This window comes from Glossina fuscipes, unplaced genomic scaffold (assembly GCF_014805625.2).
Source record: "Glossina fuscipes isolate IAEA_lab_2018 unplaced genomic scaffold, Yale_Gfus_2 3, whole genome shotgun sequence".
NCBI lineage: Eukaryota > Metazoa > Arthropoda > Insecta > Diptera > Glossinidae > Glossina > Glossina fuscipes.
The window spans coordinates 8,603,460-8,621,872 of NW_023998417.1; the positions used below are offsets into that span (position 1 = coordinate 8,603,460).

Genomic DNA, 18,413 nt, shown 5'->3' on the forward strand with positions numbered 1-18,413 from the left:
AAAAAATATATATATATCTCATTCTTCGACAATGGACAAAAAATAATGAAAAATTTATGTTAATAAACAAACGTATCTATAGTGTGTATTGCAAAACTTTAAATGTGTGGTTTAGTTGAAAGGAAATTTTTGAAAAAAGCCCGCAGCATACAACATTTTGTAATTTTTTTCATTAGCTTTTCGTGAAACGTTTAAAATAACAATTGAAATGCGCGTAGGGCATTCCAACCAATCCATGTTTTTCATTAATAATGCAATGTCTTTTTTTATTCCTATATAGAGCTGTCAGATGCTCTAAGGCCAAGACATATACTCCTCCTCTCTTTAGTAATAATTTTTTAATGTTTTATCGTATACGTCTATCCGTCACCGATTGGGAAATCACTTGCCACCTATATATATATATCAATCTTAAACCTTTTTTCGTTTAGAACTAAATTTGAAGGAACTTTTCGAGAAAAGTGCTGGCAACTACCACAAATACCACTGCACTTCTTTTTAACATTAAATGTACGCTCGGCTTTAAAAAGGAAATGTACGTATGTGCTGTCATAAGTTTTGCAACTGATGTTTTTCAAAAAAAAAAAAAAAGACAAAGAATCGTCTTTTAAGAAGAAGAAAATATTAAATATTAATAATAATTCTATAATTCTATACACAAGAATAATAATAGATAGGTAAGTTAAATTGTTTAAAGCAATTTTAGAGAAAATGCTTCACTTTTAGTGCAAAGACATAATAAAGATTTTGCAATTAATTTGTAAAATACACAAATTCCTTATAAAACACTTCCCCTATGCAGTATAAATTAACAAATTACTTAATAGTTAATTCAATGTTATTTACGTTCTATTTTTTCTTCTTTTTTTCTTTTTGTTATAATAATGATACGCTCCTAAAAGTATGCATACTTTTATTTCCTAAGTAAACAATAACATAGTGATTCTCAATCTATCAGAAAACAAAACGTTGGGCTTAAGAAAATTTATGGATTAATTAATATTTCATCTTCCAAGTAGCTATAGAATAGTGTGGGTCGACTTTTCTAAAAAAAAAGACTTTTCATGAGTGAAGTAATGAAATAGCAAATTTTTTTCTTGCTATTAGCATCTGGCAAATAGAAGGGATTAACTCGTTTAAGGCGAATATTACCTTTTCCATTTCAAAAAGCGGCTTATTAAGTGTTGCGAACCAGTTACCTCGCTCACAACGATTTTATGGTATGCTTCTGGTGGTATTTTTTATGCCAAATTCATATAACTGCACTTACGTAGAGAAAAAAAATGCGCCACAATTTTTGTGATTGCTCTAACTATTTTGTTATAGTCAAGTTCTACTCTTCAAGAATCTTTGCCCTTGTTGGTGACCAAAAAAAAAAAAGAAGGAAGACTAGTATATAAGAAATGATTATATAAAATCCTGTCGTTGAGTTATGGCGGTATATGGCTATAATGTTTTATTGTTCAAGATCATTGGATGCATAGCATAAAAAAACAAGGAAAATCTTTTCGTTATACTGGTAAAGTTTCCTAGAAACTTAAAGAGAGAGAGAGAATTCCATTCCATTCTAAATTTAATCCTAATTTTCAACATCGCTTTGGCGCTTTTTTTTTATTAAAAATATTATGGAAAATTACCGCTAATATATCGTCGTTTGTCTTTAGCAATTCGAATGACTAGATGTGTTCATAATTATATATGCAAACAAACATACATAGTTTTAATGCTGTATCGTAATAAATCCAGTTGAAATTAACCATAAATTTTGACTCAAATTTATTGCAAATTTAAAAAAAAAAAAAAAATTGTAAAAATATAAAAAAAAAAAAAAAAAAAAAAAAAAAATCAGCGAATGCAAAAGAAAAAAATTACACCTGACTAACATCGAATCATATACGCAGTCAAAATGACTGAATGACTAAAAAAGAAGGCTTAGTTTGGCTTAACTTCTCCTTAATTCATAATTTTTATAAAAAATAAAAAAAAGACAAGAAAAATATTCAAATGCCCTTTTATCGTCCTATATACAGAGAAAGCCAAGCTAAAAGATACTCCTTAAGAAGTTCAAAAGTGTATTCCCATTCAATATCAAGTTTATGATATCTGCCATGGATGGTGGGTCATAAGTCAAGGAATACAAAAATTATTTAATTCGGGACAAAACATCGCCTTATGAGATATATATAGGCCATGCACGTGCAATAGTTTTTTTTTATTTTTAATTCTAGCGAATTTATCGAGTGATCGAGAGGGACGGACAGAATAAATCGTCAATTAAGGTATTTTTAGACTTTGCAAATACGATGGCAAATTTAATAAACTTTAGTTTTTTCTCCGGCAATGGATGGACACAAGACAGACATACAAAGAAGAAAGAAAATTGAAATCAAGTAAAAAAAAAAAAGTACGAAAGTAAAAATAAAAACAAAAATGCATTTTTTTTTTTTTTCGGCTCTGTTTACCGCGATAGCTATCTATAAAGCACACACGATATTAATAATAACACATATATATATGACTAATCGCACTATTTTTGGTTAAATAACGCTGAGTATGCTGAATTTACCGAATGTGCACATATAATGATATAAATTTTTCGTTGTTGTTGTTGTTGTTGTTGTTGTGCGAAAAGAAGAAGAAAAGGGAAAAACAAAGTATCAAGTGTAAAAGAAAGTCTGACACGGTTTGTTTACGTTTTCAAATGTGCGTCTGTTGAAAAGTGAAAGAAAAAAAGTTGTGAAAAATATATTACGTATAACAAAAAATACGACAAAACTTATTAATGTTATTTTGCTGTGCTAGGCGCATACATAAAGAGACCAAAGTCTAAAAAAATTCTAAATGAAGAACTTTTTTTTTTTAATATAGATTTGCGTGACGCGTTAATAAAGAAAATGTCTGCAACTCGTATGTTATTGTATACATATATCATCGGGACGAAATTTTAAATGGGAACAATACACGTCTGTGTCAGTCAGTGAAGTGAAAAGTTAGTAGCGAACTTAATGGTTAACAGCTCTGCTATGAATCGTTGTGATTGTAGGTCAACATTAAATCTCGTAATTAATTGATCTTAGGAAATCTAAACAATAATGTACTTTACACATACACATCACACAATACATTTTGTTCGTTAAAATGTAACACAATAGTAAAGAGGTCCTATTCGCTTTCGAAATGAGTTCAAAACAAGCAAAAAAGGCCGGTCGCAACGTGGAGTAATCGATCAAGATAATCAATTGCTTATGGCTAAAGGATATTTCGGGAGTCGTCCATAGAGTATACGTGGGAATACCAACCTACTTGCATGAACTTTCAATGTGCCTGCAAAATTTAAGGCCGCAAACAGATGGACAGACAGACAGACATCGGATCGCGACTAACAATTCGATGGCCGCGGAAGTAAATCTCAAGTCTGATAGAGTTTTCGGTACAGTTAAGCACACGATCTAAATTATTCTCGACAACCTCTAAGACATATAGACGATAAGGAAATACATCATTCTTCAGCGCTATATATAAAAACTGTGTAAAATGTACGGCCGCGTAAGATTTTTGCCCCGGAAAAGCACAAAATCTAAACGCTATTCTTCAGTTTTCGAGTTAACTGAACTTTGCAAACTTCTAGTTGACAGACAATACATTTGTTGAATAGAGTGTCTAGAAATATATGCAACTCATGACCGCGGTATCGAATTGATTTTCCTGAACTATCAGCAACTTTATCATAAAATATTGCTATGTCTTTTGCTAAAGAACTATTAGTTAGTGTTTGAAATCCAGCCAGTCTTCCGACAATTTTTCGCTTCATCATTGATAACATTAAACAATTATTTCTCAATAGGTTGTCTGAATTTTGCGACGGACTATAACATTAGCATTTAGTAAGTAAAAAAAAAAAAAAAAAAAAACTATGACCGAGGTTCATTTTGACCTGCCTAGATAGGCAAACAAGGAAAGCTGTCTGGCGCATCTAATGCTGCGGAAGTTGAAGGCTAAAAACCGATTAACCTTCTCAGTTACAACTAAAGGCCGTTTAGAGCGAGAGCCAATAAGTTGTCGCTGTTAGTTAGTCGAGTCGTTCCTATTTGAAAATCCTTCCGATTCGATCATTTCAGTGAATGAATGTTCGTTCTGCGTTATTACCACTATGGAGCTGTTTAGCAGTTTAGTGCGACAGTCAATAAGTTGTCGCTGCTTTTGGGTGCTTCCCATTCGAAAATCCTTCAGATTCGATTATTTCAGCTAACAGCTATGTTCGTTCTGCTATTACTATTATGAGGCTGAAATTTTTGTAATAGACATGGGCGAAAACGTGGCTTCCTGCTATGCAGTCTGCGAAACAATGACTTTATGTTGTCGCGGAATCGAAACTTGAAAGATTCTCGTGTGACTACAACGGACTAATTATGATGAGTAAAAAAGGTCGCATAGACCATAACACTTCTTTATGGGAATGGTGGCTAAACACATTCAATTTGTTTTGTGAATAATGTATGTGTCTTTTAAGATTCAAAACCTTGTAAATTCTTAAGAATTGTCATAAAAATGAATTTTTTTTTTTTTTTTTTTTTAAATAAATAAATATTGTTTCCATTAATTAAGCATTCAAAAGCTGTTGTCGACAAATAATTAACCAGGCGTTGCTATATTCATTATTAAAAATATTCACGCCTTTTAGGTGTCAAATATAGGAAAAACATATTTTGAAAAGGAAAAACCTTACTTTGTATTCACATACATTCACATATTCACATAAATATGAATATAAACCAAAATCAGTTCAATAAACTTGGAATGTGTGTTGTTTAGTAGTACTAGAGACAGACAGAGAGAGAGAGAGAGAGAAGTTAGTGAAAAGAAAGAAAAAGAAAAAAAAGAAAAAAAAAAAAAAAAGAGTAAAAATTTTCAAGCAAAAAACAAACCTTTCGGAACATTTCAGCATTTCAGAATAGCATGCATTTTTTATATTGGTATTGGTATTGGTTTTTGCGCCATGTCTTCTCAGACATCATCGGATCATATAGGTTGAGCGACATTAGTTAAGCATATGGTATAACGCATATGGCACAATACACATATACACACACACACACACATACATAGTAGTAACATGAAAAGAATCTACCTCGTTGACTTGAAGGCCTAAAGCCGATTTCGACATTTGATTTGTTTGTGTGCTGTGTTGGAAAATCACGGATTTACTTTGTTTTAATGATGGTTGTTGTGGTTGTTCATAAATCGACGGAGATGATATTATTTGCATTCCTGATTGTTGCTGACACATTATACTCTTGGGCTGTTGATAATGTTGTTGTTGTTGTTGTTGTTGTTGGTGTTGTTGTGATTGCTGATATACATGCGTTTGGGTTTGATAATAATTTAAAGCGGAAGTCGAAGCCGATTGCATTAATGCATGGGGGACGTGAGGATGTTGCGCTTGTTGTTGCGTAACATTTAGCCCATAATTATAAGTCGTTGATGAAGCTCCACCACTAGTAACGATTTGATAGGGCGAAACACCTGACACGGGGGGTTGCTGATTCGATTTCGTTTGCGATTTTGTATACGTCGTGCCGCACGTATCAAAAGCTTGCAGAATTTTACGCTCCTGTTTACTATTACCATTGACCGAATATTGAGTTTTATAATTATGTGTAAGCAACTGTTGTTGTTGTTGCTGCTGCTGTTGCTGTTGCTGTTGCTTTTGTTGTGACTGTGTGATATGCATATGTAAACCTACGGGTCTTTGGACGACAGAAAAGGAAGCTGAATGCATTAAAGGATTGTTGTTGTCTACCTTGCGAGGATAAACAAAAGCAGCTGAGGTAGGTAAATTTTGTTGTTTCATGCAAGCCATTTCTTGTTGCTGGATCGAATTGTTGTATCTGTTGTTTTCTTTGTTTTGGCTTTTCTGCACATAATTTGCTATACCAATAGCAGCCGGCTTAAAAGTGGACATGTGATTACGTTGTTGCTGTTGTAGCAATTGCTGCTGCTGCTGCTGTTGTTGTTGTTGTTGTTGAAATTGTTGAAATTGTTGCAGTTTTTTCGCAACATTTGCTGTAGAACTCATGTGCTGTAGCCTTGCTCCTCCACCCAATTGATACACTTTTTGGTCATTCGTATTGCAGACAAGATTATTCCAATTTAAGAAGGTCTTCTTTGAAGGCTGATTATTTTGATGTTGTTCGTTTGTTTGTTTCGGCCTTTCTGCTAATAATAATTGTGGTTTTTGATACTCGGCCAAAGGAATTTGTGACGTAGAACTGGATTTTCCTATAGGAAAACTCTTCTTCGTATTGCTTTGTTGGCCGCCATTAATTAAAGAAACTGGTATCTGAGATACTACGGCGGTTAGATTTGCAGTCGGTGGTCCGTTATTATTAACTTTGATCGGTATTTGATTTTCATCGACCTTATCATTGTTGCTGGTTGTTTTCATTTCATTGACACTTGGCTTGGTTGGCTCGAGTTTCGCGTTCGTTTCGCGTTGGATTTCCGTTTTTGCATTTCTTACATTGCCAGCCAAATTATTCAAAGAGATCGTAGTTGACGGTATTGTTGTCGTTGTAGTCGTCGTTGCAGCCATCATTATCAATGACGTCGCAATTGGTTTTCTCATTATCAAATCATTAACAGATTTTTCTGTTTTGTCAACAACAACGTCCTTTTGACGTTTTGACATTTCTAAATTGGCACTGGCACTTGGTGTTTTAGAAATTTTATACCCACCCTCACCGCCTACCATCGCCGTCGCTGCACTCATCATGTTCGCGCCACTACCTACTAGCATAGATGATGTTAGTGCAGTATTGGCGGCGGTAGTGATTTGTTTAGTATCTGTTGCGGCGGGTATGTGAAACGATGACGTTAATTTTGTTAGCTGAGGCAAGGTAGTGCAACAGTTGGTTACCGTAACGCTATTACTGCTAATAGTACTATTGCTTTTCTCCGATTTCCGATCTAAAGAAGACGAGTCTGTATTCGCTATCAGTGAAGTTGTTGCCGTTTTCTTTGAAGTTTCCCCAGTTGGTTTTGCTTTTTTGTTCATTATTAATTCTTTTCGCGTATGAGAATCTTTATTATTGCGATTATTTTGTATTTGCTGCTGCTGCTGCTGTTGCTGTTGCTGTCGCTGTTTATGTTGTCTCAGCATCATCAACTCATCATTCAACGCCAACGTTCCTAAACGCTCATTACTTGATGTTGACGATGATAATAATAATAATGATGATGATGATGATGGTGATGATGATGTTGTTGTCGCCACCAAAGAAGTTGTCATTCCTATAGTCGGTTTATGGCTGCCACTGCTGGCAGATGACTCAGCCGGAATTGTAGCTAAATTTGTCTCCTGTTTTTGCAATTGCTGTTGCTTAACGTTGAACGGACTATATTTAGAAGCTCCATAAACATTTGAACTTGATAAACTCTTTAAGAGACCTCTTAAAGGATTTGAATTCATTGCAGTTGTGTCGTTTGCCGACGAAGATGCCGCTGATGATGATGACGCATATATCGATGTTGACATGTTGTTTACATTGTTCCCCGTGGCCATGATGTGATTTAAAGTTTTTTTACTGGCGACATTATTTTGATCTTTAATTTGATTTTGACTGAAATTTGGATGCATGAGAATAGCATTGTTTGATATGCTGCGACTCAAAGCTGGCAAATGCTTCATATAACAAGGTATATGAGTTTTACTGGATGACCGATTAAGACCTTCATATTCGGAAGTGTTATTTGAAAAGCCGGAATGATTATTATGCGGTAGATGTACATTTTTTTCGCCAGCTACATGAGACATAGACACACTCTTATTAAGGGCTACGGCATTGGGTTGAGGAGTTTGCGTCTGGGAGCTAACTTTGATTGGAACTTTGCTAATGAAGGTGTTGTTAACGGCACCGTTTACATTTGGATTTAATTCTTTGACATCGGCATTAGTCGGCGAAGACGGTTCATTACAAATTAATTTATAAAGATCTTCTTTCGTAACCGCTTGCCTCACCTTCATATCGAGTTGCGATAGTGAAGCATTTTTTTGCAATTTATTGGGCTTCTGATGATGCTTCTGTAGTTCTTTTTGTGCGGCCTCCGCTACGGTTGGATCAAAGATGGCAAGTTTCTTAGCTGTATGAGCATCGACTTTCAAAGGTTGACCTACGGTTGGATGGCAAATCTTTTCATAGTTCCACAAACTTTTCTTAGGTGCCTGATGTTTTTGCGACAAAACCAAATTCTCAGTCCAAAAGTCGTTGAGTATTTGCTTATTCAACGTTAGGATTGAGTCATTTTTTTCCTCAGTCAAGGGCTCATTATCAAAACAATGCGACTTATGGAGAACATTCATTGATTGCTGTTGCTGTTGTTGTTGCTGTTGTTGTTGTTGCTGTTGATGATGCGCACTACTACCCATACTAGAACTGGAAATGCTTCGTTGCAACTTCGGTGCCTGCGTGAAGATCGAAGGATAAATTATGCGTATTTGTCCTGAGTTATTATGAGTTGAAGTGCTTCCATTGATAGCAAGAGGGAAAGCGGGCTGCGGTTGTAAATTTGCTGAAAATGATTTGGAAAGGTTGGCGTTATCTCCGGCATCGGGACAAGCTTTTAATATAGACTTTGGTGAAGAGTGCGGCACATTATGTTGCGAACAAGATTTACTTAGTGGCGTCTGACGCTTTTTCAAACGATCGTAGAGATCCTCGCATTCTTGAAATTCTTGATGTATTTTACGATCTAATTCGCTATAGTCCGGCAAGCTTTTCAAATATTTATTCATCATTTCAATTTCGGCATCGTACAGACTCGCATCCATTTTAGTCGCATTTTGCATAGCATACGTTTTCTCTTGCAATTCCTTTTGCTGAGCGATCAATTTATCTAAATCGATTTCGGATACCTGTTCATTCTTAGAGCATTTAGTAGGCAGAGAGTTGTTCGTCGAGGGGACGTAAGCTTTCATATCTTTAGCCGAAATATCACAATTTTTTGAGTGATTGTTGTGCAACGGCAAAGGCGAACCGCTTAGAATGCAATTCACGTTTGTGTTGGAGCCAACCTTGGATAGTCTCAGGGGTAGAGGAGGTGGGGGCGGAGACGACGATGGCGACGATGTAGAGGATGATAACGAAAGACTTGAAGCCGGACTAGAAGCTATAGCCGCCATCGTACGTGCTGGCACTGGTGGTACGGCCATAGGCGACGTTACTATTCCCGTACTCGCATTATATGCCAGGGGGTAATGTTTTCTGGGCAGAGGCGGAGTTGATTTTGGGCTTACCGGGGGCAGACCACGATTCTTACGTCCCGACAAAGGCGAAGATATAGGAGATCGTAGACCGGTTTTTGTTTCGGCCTTACATGAACTCATGACTGTGGCGAGTTGCGGCGATACCATTTGAAAAAATTGCTGTTGCTGTTGAGCGGCGTTTGATTTAGACATAATTTCAGTTGTATTTGTCACCCCAGTTTTGTAATGCAATCCCGAACCAGGTGTCTTGTTATCAGATCGGTTACTGTGGGCGTTCGAAAGTTTTTTTGACTTTCCGTTCTGATTATTAAACTCATTTCCATTCATTTGGTGTTCAATGCAAATGCGAATCTTTTTGCTTTCAGATTAAATTTGTAATTTTTTTTAGTCTTCGGAAATTGATTAAAAAAAAAAAAAAAAAAAATTTGTTGTTGTACCATGAAATGATTATCAAAGGAACATTTGAGAAAATAACTTTCGTGTCGCATACGCGTAAAATCTCTTCTCGAGTATCTTTTAAATAAATAAATTTGACCATAAATTCCTCATCAATCAAACAAAGCAAATTCTTTTCCTTTCACAAAACATAAAAATTGACAGTTTCATCATTGAACGCACAAACAACACAAATGAACTCTGTGACGCCACGAACAAATAAAAGGTTAACATACCAATCACCAACCTTTAAGTACTGCTCCGGTATTTTGCCGTTCTTCGGGATTATAAACTTTTTAATAATAATAATTTTATCACCTTCGATTTTTTGTATAGTAATTGGTACACCGGGTTGAGGACGTTGCGGTTTATATAAGGTTTGTGGGGGAGGATGCACGGGTCGGGCACCTGCCTGCGGCCCAGTTAAAATACCACCCGGATTGGGTTTAGCTGCGACGGTGGCGGATTTTTGTAAGGGCGCCGGTTTCGGTTTCGATGCTGAACTTGTCGGTTTATGATCTTTGCCATCGCTGCGAACAATCGATAAATGATATAGGGGTTGATCGTCGTCTAGTATACTTTTTTGAGGAACAACTTTACGTTCGACTTTACGCAAAACTACACCCAACATTGGCGCTTCGTTCTTTTTTACCACGATATGAGTGCGTGGCGGTGTCACTTTTTTCAAATTGACACCTAAACTAACGCCTACGGGCGGTGGGGTTTTTGTGCGATGCACTAATTTCCCAGTCGGAATTTGCCGGTGTAAAGTGTCTTCAACAATTTTGTTTACATCATCTTTTGAAAGATTGTCCTTATTGAGCAAATCATCGGCGTCCTCTTCCTTTAGTGGTGCTATAGGAATCGAATGCAAGACGGGTTCCGGTGCTATAAGAGGTGAAGGTCCTGGAAACATATCACTTAAGCTGCTTTTGCGTCTCTCCATATTTGGCACTGAGGTTGTTTTGCTCAACGGAAATGCTGCCGGCGTAGTAGGAACACTTGAAACAGAGCATTCAGTCGTTAATTCGCTGGCATTGCTGCTGCGTCGACTTGAGGTTTTGCTAGCGTTAAGCGCAGTCGAGCCGATACTACTTATGCTTGAGCTATGTAGACGATCTGGTGCCGGGCTACGTTCATGTTGCAAACGTCGTTCATCCGGAGAAAATGAGCGTGAAGGTCGATTACGTTCCAGCTCTCGACTTGCCTCACGTTCTCTGCGTTGCTTGCGTAATAATTCAATAGAATCAATTATTGAACGACTTTTTGCGGTTCCGAGTGCATTCAGCGAACTTTTCGAACCATAACGTTCATCATCGTTAACATCAGCATTTAGATTATGTCTCTCATTTGTGGTGCTGCGACCTTTAACGCTTACATTTTCCTGCGAATAATGTTCCAATTGCGGTTTTAACGATAACGTCGAAGCAACAGAATGAGCATATTCGTCATCGGATAATGATGTATTTGAAGTTTTTATTAATGATTTGTTGTTGTCATTTTCTTTGCTTAAGCTCAAAAAATGCTTCTCCATACCGTCATCTAGCACGCTGGGTAACGATGTGATACGATCACGGGGTGCCGGCGAGGTTGGTAAACGTTTTACTTTTGTGTTCAAATAAATCTCACCGGGACTGGGCGAGCGTGAGACGTTAGACAATGAATCATCTTCGCCGGATGCGTGGCCCGAGCTAACAGTTGAATAATCTTTCTTTTGCTCAGTTAATCGAGAAGGCGATTGCGACGTAGCCGACGTAGCCGAAATCGCGACGCTGGCAGAGCTACTCGAATTTGTTGATTCATCATTTATTCCATCAACCTTACCTATAATGACTTTGATCTTTGCGGCTGCTGCAGCAACGCGTGCAGCTGCCAATTCAGTTGCGGTCATTTGTTTAACACTTAAACGACGTTCCTCGTCGACGATATGAATATGCGTGTTACTGCCATTACTTGTTGATGATAGATCGGGGCAACCTAAAGCGATTAACTCGCTTAGCTCGCTTGAGGACATGACTCTCTACTTTTCAAGGTTAAATTTTATATGTGTGCAAACGAAATACTATGTACACCTTTAACAGTATATATCTTGCTGCAGATTGCAGAGCTTTTGTGGTTTTGTACGTTCAAAGGTTTCGTTTTTTTTTTTTTTTTTTTTGCTTTACTTGTATTAATATATATAAATATATATATGTATATATTCAAAAGTTCATTTGGAACATCGATCTGTTTTGATTTGATTGATTTAAGAAAAATAAAAAAAAAATAAAAAAAAGAAAGATGAAAAAAAACAAAACTTTTTGATGATTATCTAATCACTTGGCGATTTGTAAATTCCCTTTTTTTTTTATGCGCTCGAGAGATAGATTGCTTTCTTCAAACGATTTAAGAAATGCGTTCACTTTTCGCTAGTTAGACAAAAACTAAAGGTGTTCTAATGAGTTTCTTACGTTAAAACGAATAAAAGCGCAGCGTTTCTTTATCATCTACGCATGACAGCCATTTTGCTTAATCATTTCAATGTCAATATGCTTTCCTACTGCTGCTATCGATTAAGGCAAATTAATTGATATTGAATAAAAAAAAAAAATAAAATAAAGCAATAAACACAATCTTTTTTTTTTTTTTTCTTTGTAAATATTTTCTTAGTATTACTTTGAGAAAAAAAAAATTTTTTTTTTTATTTTTTTTTTTTTTACTTTTCTTTCATTAATTTGTTGGCACACGATCTTTTTTGATTTCTCGAACACACATTTCTACGTACTTTTAAACCGATTTATTAATTTGTTATTACGATTACAACTAAATACTACTGAAGATGAAGATGGAAAGAAACGGAGAGAAGCCTCGCCTCTGTGTGTATTCACATTAAACCAATTTGGCTTCGATCGTGGGCGCCATCTTTAATTAATATCTTCTTGGGTAAGAGAGGACAAAAAACTATTGTAAATTTTCAAAACACTTAACGAATAGGTAGCTTGTTGACAGAGAGATAATGGATGTATGGATGGATATCTTTTTCTTGTTTTTGGGGGGCCATATTATCGATTTTCCCCTTTTTAGTAAAATTTAAAGAAAAAAAAAATCAATGATATCATTTATTAAGAATAGCAGGATGAGCGGGTAAACGATTGACAAAGTAGTTGAAGAGGTTGAATTTAGGCTAACGACTAATGTTAATGTCTTTCTTTACCTTAAAAGTTTGTATATGTAATTACGAAGACGCGTCGCCTTAAGGGCAAGTAAGGAAGGAGAAAGTTTGTTCGAAGTAGACTTCTGGCCTTGCAAGTAAGGTATTACGATCACTTTTTTTAACTACCCCTAAGCACTTAAGGAGCCTTTATCTGTGCTCGCTAAAATTAAATGACACAAATAGAAGCACTATAGAAGAATATAATATGGCCCATCATGATGCACCCGACACCACTTCACCTAATACGGCAAGTGGTCGAAGAGGTGGTCCGCTTTAGCGATAGCCCTTGGACCAAAACATGTCGATTTGCCAAATTTCAACAAAATTACGACCTTCAGGGTGAACACAAGAAAGCAAGGCAGAGAGGCGGACAACCTTCGATTTAAAAAATGATCCTCAATCGATCGGCATAATTAAAAGTGGGTCCATTGCAAATCCTTTTGCGTGAAGTATGCGTCCGCACAAACTTGGTCTACTCCTTTATTACAAGTAGCGTAGGTTATAAATACTAGACAAGTCATGACACTTTGAACAGTTCAGTTATTAAAGCTTTAAAAAATGTCAATTTTATTGTCATCATCTAAAGTCATTAACCGAATGGTTAATGTATTATTTGCTTATCTCTTTCGAAAGCATTCACAAAACAGTATCTTTTTATGTAAAGTGAAATGATATTTTTTCATCATTCATCGATACAACTATCAATTTCTTTAATGGATGCTTAATGATAGATGTGTTAACTGCAGTTTGCCCTTGTTGAAAGCAGATCATTCGATCATTTCACAAGACGTTATTGAAAAGTAAGAAGAGCAATATATTACTGCGAGTCAGCACAATGTGCTTATTTAACCTCGATCTCTATTAATGCGGATTTAGTTTATTTCACGGAACACACGTCATGACAAAATATACGGGGACACTATCTTAAGATATTACATGTAGTCTGCGAGCATATGATTTTTGGTCGGCTAATAATGCTTTTCAAACACATTTGAGGAAAATAATAATAAAAAATGTTATTATCGCTAGTGTTTAATGTTTAGGCGAATTTTTGTGTTAAATTCAAGCAACAATTTTCATTTGAACGCATTTCTTAAAAAGTAGAAAAAAATACAATCAGCCAAGTGTAAAAAAAAAAAAAAATCTCTTTAATTCTGGTCATTAATTGTGTGGTAAAAAAAATATTTCGAAAAAAAAAAAAATTATATAAATATTCGTCTTAGGCTATTCTCTATGTATCCACCACCATCTCTATCTAGGCTTAATATATCAAAAATGTCAAAAAGGCCCAGGGTTTGGGGCCGTGCGGGATCATGCACATTTCGAGCTTTAATATAATTGCATATATATATATATATATATATATATATATAAAACGATTTTTCGATTCAATTTGGAATTTAATGACGAACAATATGTCATCAATATATATGTCAATGATGTTTTTTTCAATTTTCTAAAGTGAGTGAACCTAAGAAAGCTAACTTTTACATAAGTGAACCCAAGATGTTAAAATTTTCAATACAGTGCAATTTATATACAGCAACATGGGATCTTTAGCGTTTGAATTTCGATTCTCGGAAGATGACATATACACGACTGTATATGATCTATTTTCCCGGCTCCTTTCATGTTTTGACATGTAACAGACCAAACGATAAAACTAACATTCCGCGAAAAGTTGGTGGTGGCTACAAAAAGTAAGATACTAGAGAAGAAAAATGTTTGGCATAAAAAAAAAAAAAAAAACAAATGCAATAAAAAGCCATATTTTTAACATTATTGTAAATAATTGCGTTGTTTTCCTCCTTTTTTTTCCGCTTTCACGTTTCTTTTCTTTTTTCGTTTTTTTTCTTTTTTTTTCTTCTGTATAATGAAAATTGAAAACAGAATTCAACAGGCGGTGATAGATTTGAGAAAACTTATTTATTTTTTCACTTTTTATTTTGCTTTTTGTAAAAAAAAAAAAAAAAATAAATAAATAAATAGAAATAAAATGCAATAATAAGGAAGAAAGAAAAAAACGCAACTGTTCGGAAAATGAGAACACAAGCTGTTCGTTCTGTTTGCGTTGATATTTTTGATAAAAAAATGTATTATTTCTGTATTCGGAAATAAAAACAAAAAATAAATAAACACTGCCTGCCCTGCCCTGCCCGCCGACCTGAACACATTTTCAAATTTTATTAAATTATTTTCACTTTCTTCGTTTTTTTTTTTTTAATAGTTTTTTCAATTTTTTTAAAATAATTTTTTATATTTCACTAATAATATTTTTGTTCATTTATAATCTTCTTTATCCTTTTCTTGTTCTTGCGATTTTATAAATAGTTTTCATAAACAACTAAAAATAGTTGTTGATGATAATCATTATTATTATTATTATTATTATTATTAAACGCGGAGAACATTATGATTATTATTGTTTGATGATTATAATTATAAACGCAATCACACACACACACACACACACACACACATACGCATATAACATGCGTCGTGAACATTATCAAGGCACAAACAAATCATAAACATTTCGTATGGTTGAGCTCTCACGCAAAGTCTTACAGGGTCGTGTTTTCCTGTATGCCTTTCGTTATTATTTTTGTTGTTGTTGTTGTTGTTGCTGTTGTTGTAAGCGTTAAATAAATACATTCATATTCTTTTTTTAGATTTTTCCGTTTTTCTTAGTTTTAAAACATTTGTTGTTGCTTTCTTTAATGCCAAACATAATAATGCCTTCAAGTTAATAAAATAAATAAATTTAAAAAAAAAAAAGGAAAGAGAGGTGTATGTAACGCACGCACAAACGCACAAACACCCAATACAATATAAAATTATTTCTCAGTTTTGCAATCACAATTGATTTTTGTGTTATAATTGTTGTAATTGTAAAGTCAACGAATAGATGGTAAGTAGGGGGTGACCGCAGCTACTCTTGCTGCTGTTGCTATTGCTGCTATTGGTGCTGCTGCTGCTGCTGCTACGGTGATGTTTGTGTACTTTGTCTCTACTACTACACCAGACACAAACAAGCACATACGTCTACTAATATTGTATTATGTATTTTGTTGCATCAAACATACAGACCTACATTTAGAAAATTCGTATCTTAATCAAAGCACAATTCATTCGTTTTCAGTATATATATATATATTTTTTTTTTTTTAACACAATTGAACAACATTTTTTGTTTCCTTCATCGTAAATTTTTTTTCTTACGCTTTAGCAAATTTTTATACAATCATTTACTTTGACTTTTTTGCAACTTGAGAGAATTTATAGCATTTTTTTTTTTTTTGTTTTTATTTTCTTCAATTTTATTTTTATTTAATTTTTTCTGGGTTATATCACCGCTTTTTTAAGTAACCAAAGTAAAAAAAAAAAAGAAGGAAAATACTAAAAATGAAAAAAAATAATTTTTTTTTGTTTTTTTTTTCATAAATTTGTGTAAAATGCCATAAATTTTGTATGGTGTAGAGATAGATGTCCATAACGTAAGAAATGAAAAAAAAAAAAAATTCTATAAGTAGAACGCGTCGTTTCTTAAAAACCCACATATTATGCGTGTATGAGAAATACACCTGCGAAATTTTTTTTTTTTTTTTTTTCTATCTTTTATGAAATTATTATGAAGCGGAAAAAAGGAATTTCAATAAGTAATTGATTTCGAAGAGAAATATATTATATGTCGTCGCTAATGCGATTCCAAATAAATTATTTATTACATTTTGCAAATATTCGGTTGGGTTAGATTCACTTTTCCTTTTTAATTGATTTTGCAGGCGAAACTATGTATTTCAGGTAAATACCGGACACCGTAGCGTCACACGCTTGCCGTTAAATAAAAAAATTTCTTTTTTTCTTTTTTTTTTCAACCAATTACACGTCCGTATTGAGGAAACGCACCACTTGTGGATACCGCTGTTCACAATCGTCTAATAAAGTTTTCAATTTTATTGGGAAACGTAAGAAATAGATTTTTTTTTTTTCTTGTTTTCTTTCTTTTGTCTTGAAAGTGCCGTTTACTTCTCGGAGAAAAATCGCAAAATATTATAAAAAAAATAGTAAACATTACATTTTCAACACATGCCGAGTGTTCACGAAGAAGAGCGAAAAACATACAACAGCAGCAGCAACAATATATGGCATCAAGCTAAAGATCATTACAGAAAATTCTCTTTAAGAACTAATGATGATGCGCGCGCAGAAGCTTCCATTTTTATTAAGAGTTCGTAGTTTTGATAAATTTAGAAAGAACGAAATTTTCGAAAACTTTTTCAATTGCACAAAACAAAAGTAAAAGTAAAAAAAAAAAAAAAAAAAAAAAAATATAAATAAATAATGTGTTAAAGGTGTTCATCAAGACGATTTTTCTTAAACTAAACAGGAATTTTTGTATTATCAGTGTGCCCCCCAATAATATATCGACCAGTCGTTCGATCAATTTAAGCAACTTGGAGAAGCTGTAGAAAAAGAAAAGCTTTTGGCAATGCTTGTCGAGCTTTCATTAACCTCTTCGTAAAGAGAGAGAGAGAGAGAGAGATACATTTAAGAAAAATTGAGATGTGAAAGAAAAAGAAGAAGTTGCAGTAAACGACCGGAGAGAGCTAAGTAAGACATGATGAGAATATTTATCTTATCACTGTCTCTATCCCACTCATTTTATAAGTAGAAATTATTATAATCATCAGTTATCATATTCACACTGAAGAGAGAACAAAAAAATTTAAGGCTCAAGTTTTCCTAAACTATTTTAGAGATTTCTATCCTTTGCTTGCGAAATTCCTGAACATGAGAACTCACTCAATACAAGCCAATGCAGATAGATGGATAAATTTCTAATAATAATAGCTTTTTTTCCTTGTCTGGAACTAGCGGTAAAATGAAGTCCTATGTAGGACACTGAATGATTTAAATCGAAAGTAATTTTACAGAGAGAATTGTTTCAATTCTATATAACTTATGGAGAATTTGCAAGTGATGCCAAACTTTCGCTTTAAGAATAAAAGCAGTTGCGTCAATAGAGAATAAAGAGAACAAAAAAATGAAAGATGGAAGGAAAAAAAAAAAAGGAAATTTAAGACAGATATGGAGGAACTCACAGAAAGAAAACTAGAACAAGAGAGCGAAAAATTTCAATTATATTGTGAGTAAAATTTTTCTTTTTTAAAGAAAGCCTACCGTTTGCTAGGTGTTAAGTACTAAATGAACTATGGTTTTTAATTCGTTTGCCCGCATTTGTACTGTTTTCAGTACACGCCAAAACGACTTTGTACATTGAGCTTTATTTTTCTTTTTTTTAAGTTATGCGATGTAATGATGTGTACTAGCAATGATTTCCAAGCTGCTTAGCGTGGTCGATCCTTTGCTGAAAACTCCAATAAGAATGATAAAGGAATGAGGATCAACTTGCAATCAATCTTGCGATGAAGTCTTTCACGCTTAAATGATTCACAAAGGAAAGGAGACAAGCAAAACAAGTGCCCATGCAAATGTTATGTTTCGAATCCGTACATTTCT

At 34.4% G+C, this 18,413-nt stretch overlaps 1 protein-coding gene across 9 annotated transcripts in view; it reads right to left on the bottom strand.

Moving 5' to 3' along the window:
* The window catches only part of LOC119634664 (serine/threonine-protein kinase Doa), a 131,137-nt gene that overhangs the window by 24,645 nt on the left and 88,079 nt on the right, over nt 1–18,413 (bottom strand). The window contains exons 1-2 of one of the 9 annotated variants that reach the window (XM_038028940.1): nt 16,619–16,961; nt 5,129–9,651 (exon numbers count right to left, since the gene is read on the bottom strand). The exons of 3 other annotated variants lie outside the window; for them this stretch is intronic. In XM_038028940.1, the coding sequence (XP_037884868.1) occupies nt 5,129–9,589 (4,461 nt within the window). In that variant the 5' untranslated portion in view covers nt 9,590–9,651; nt 16,619–16,961. 5 more of the 9 variants (XM_038028943.1, XM_038028944.1, XM_038028949.1 and 2 more) reach the window with 5 other exon arrangements.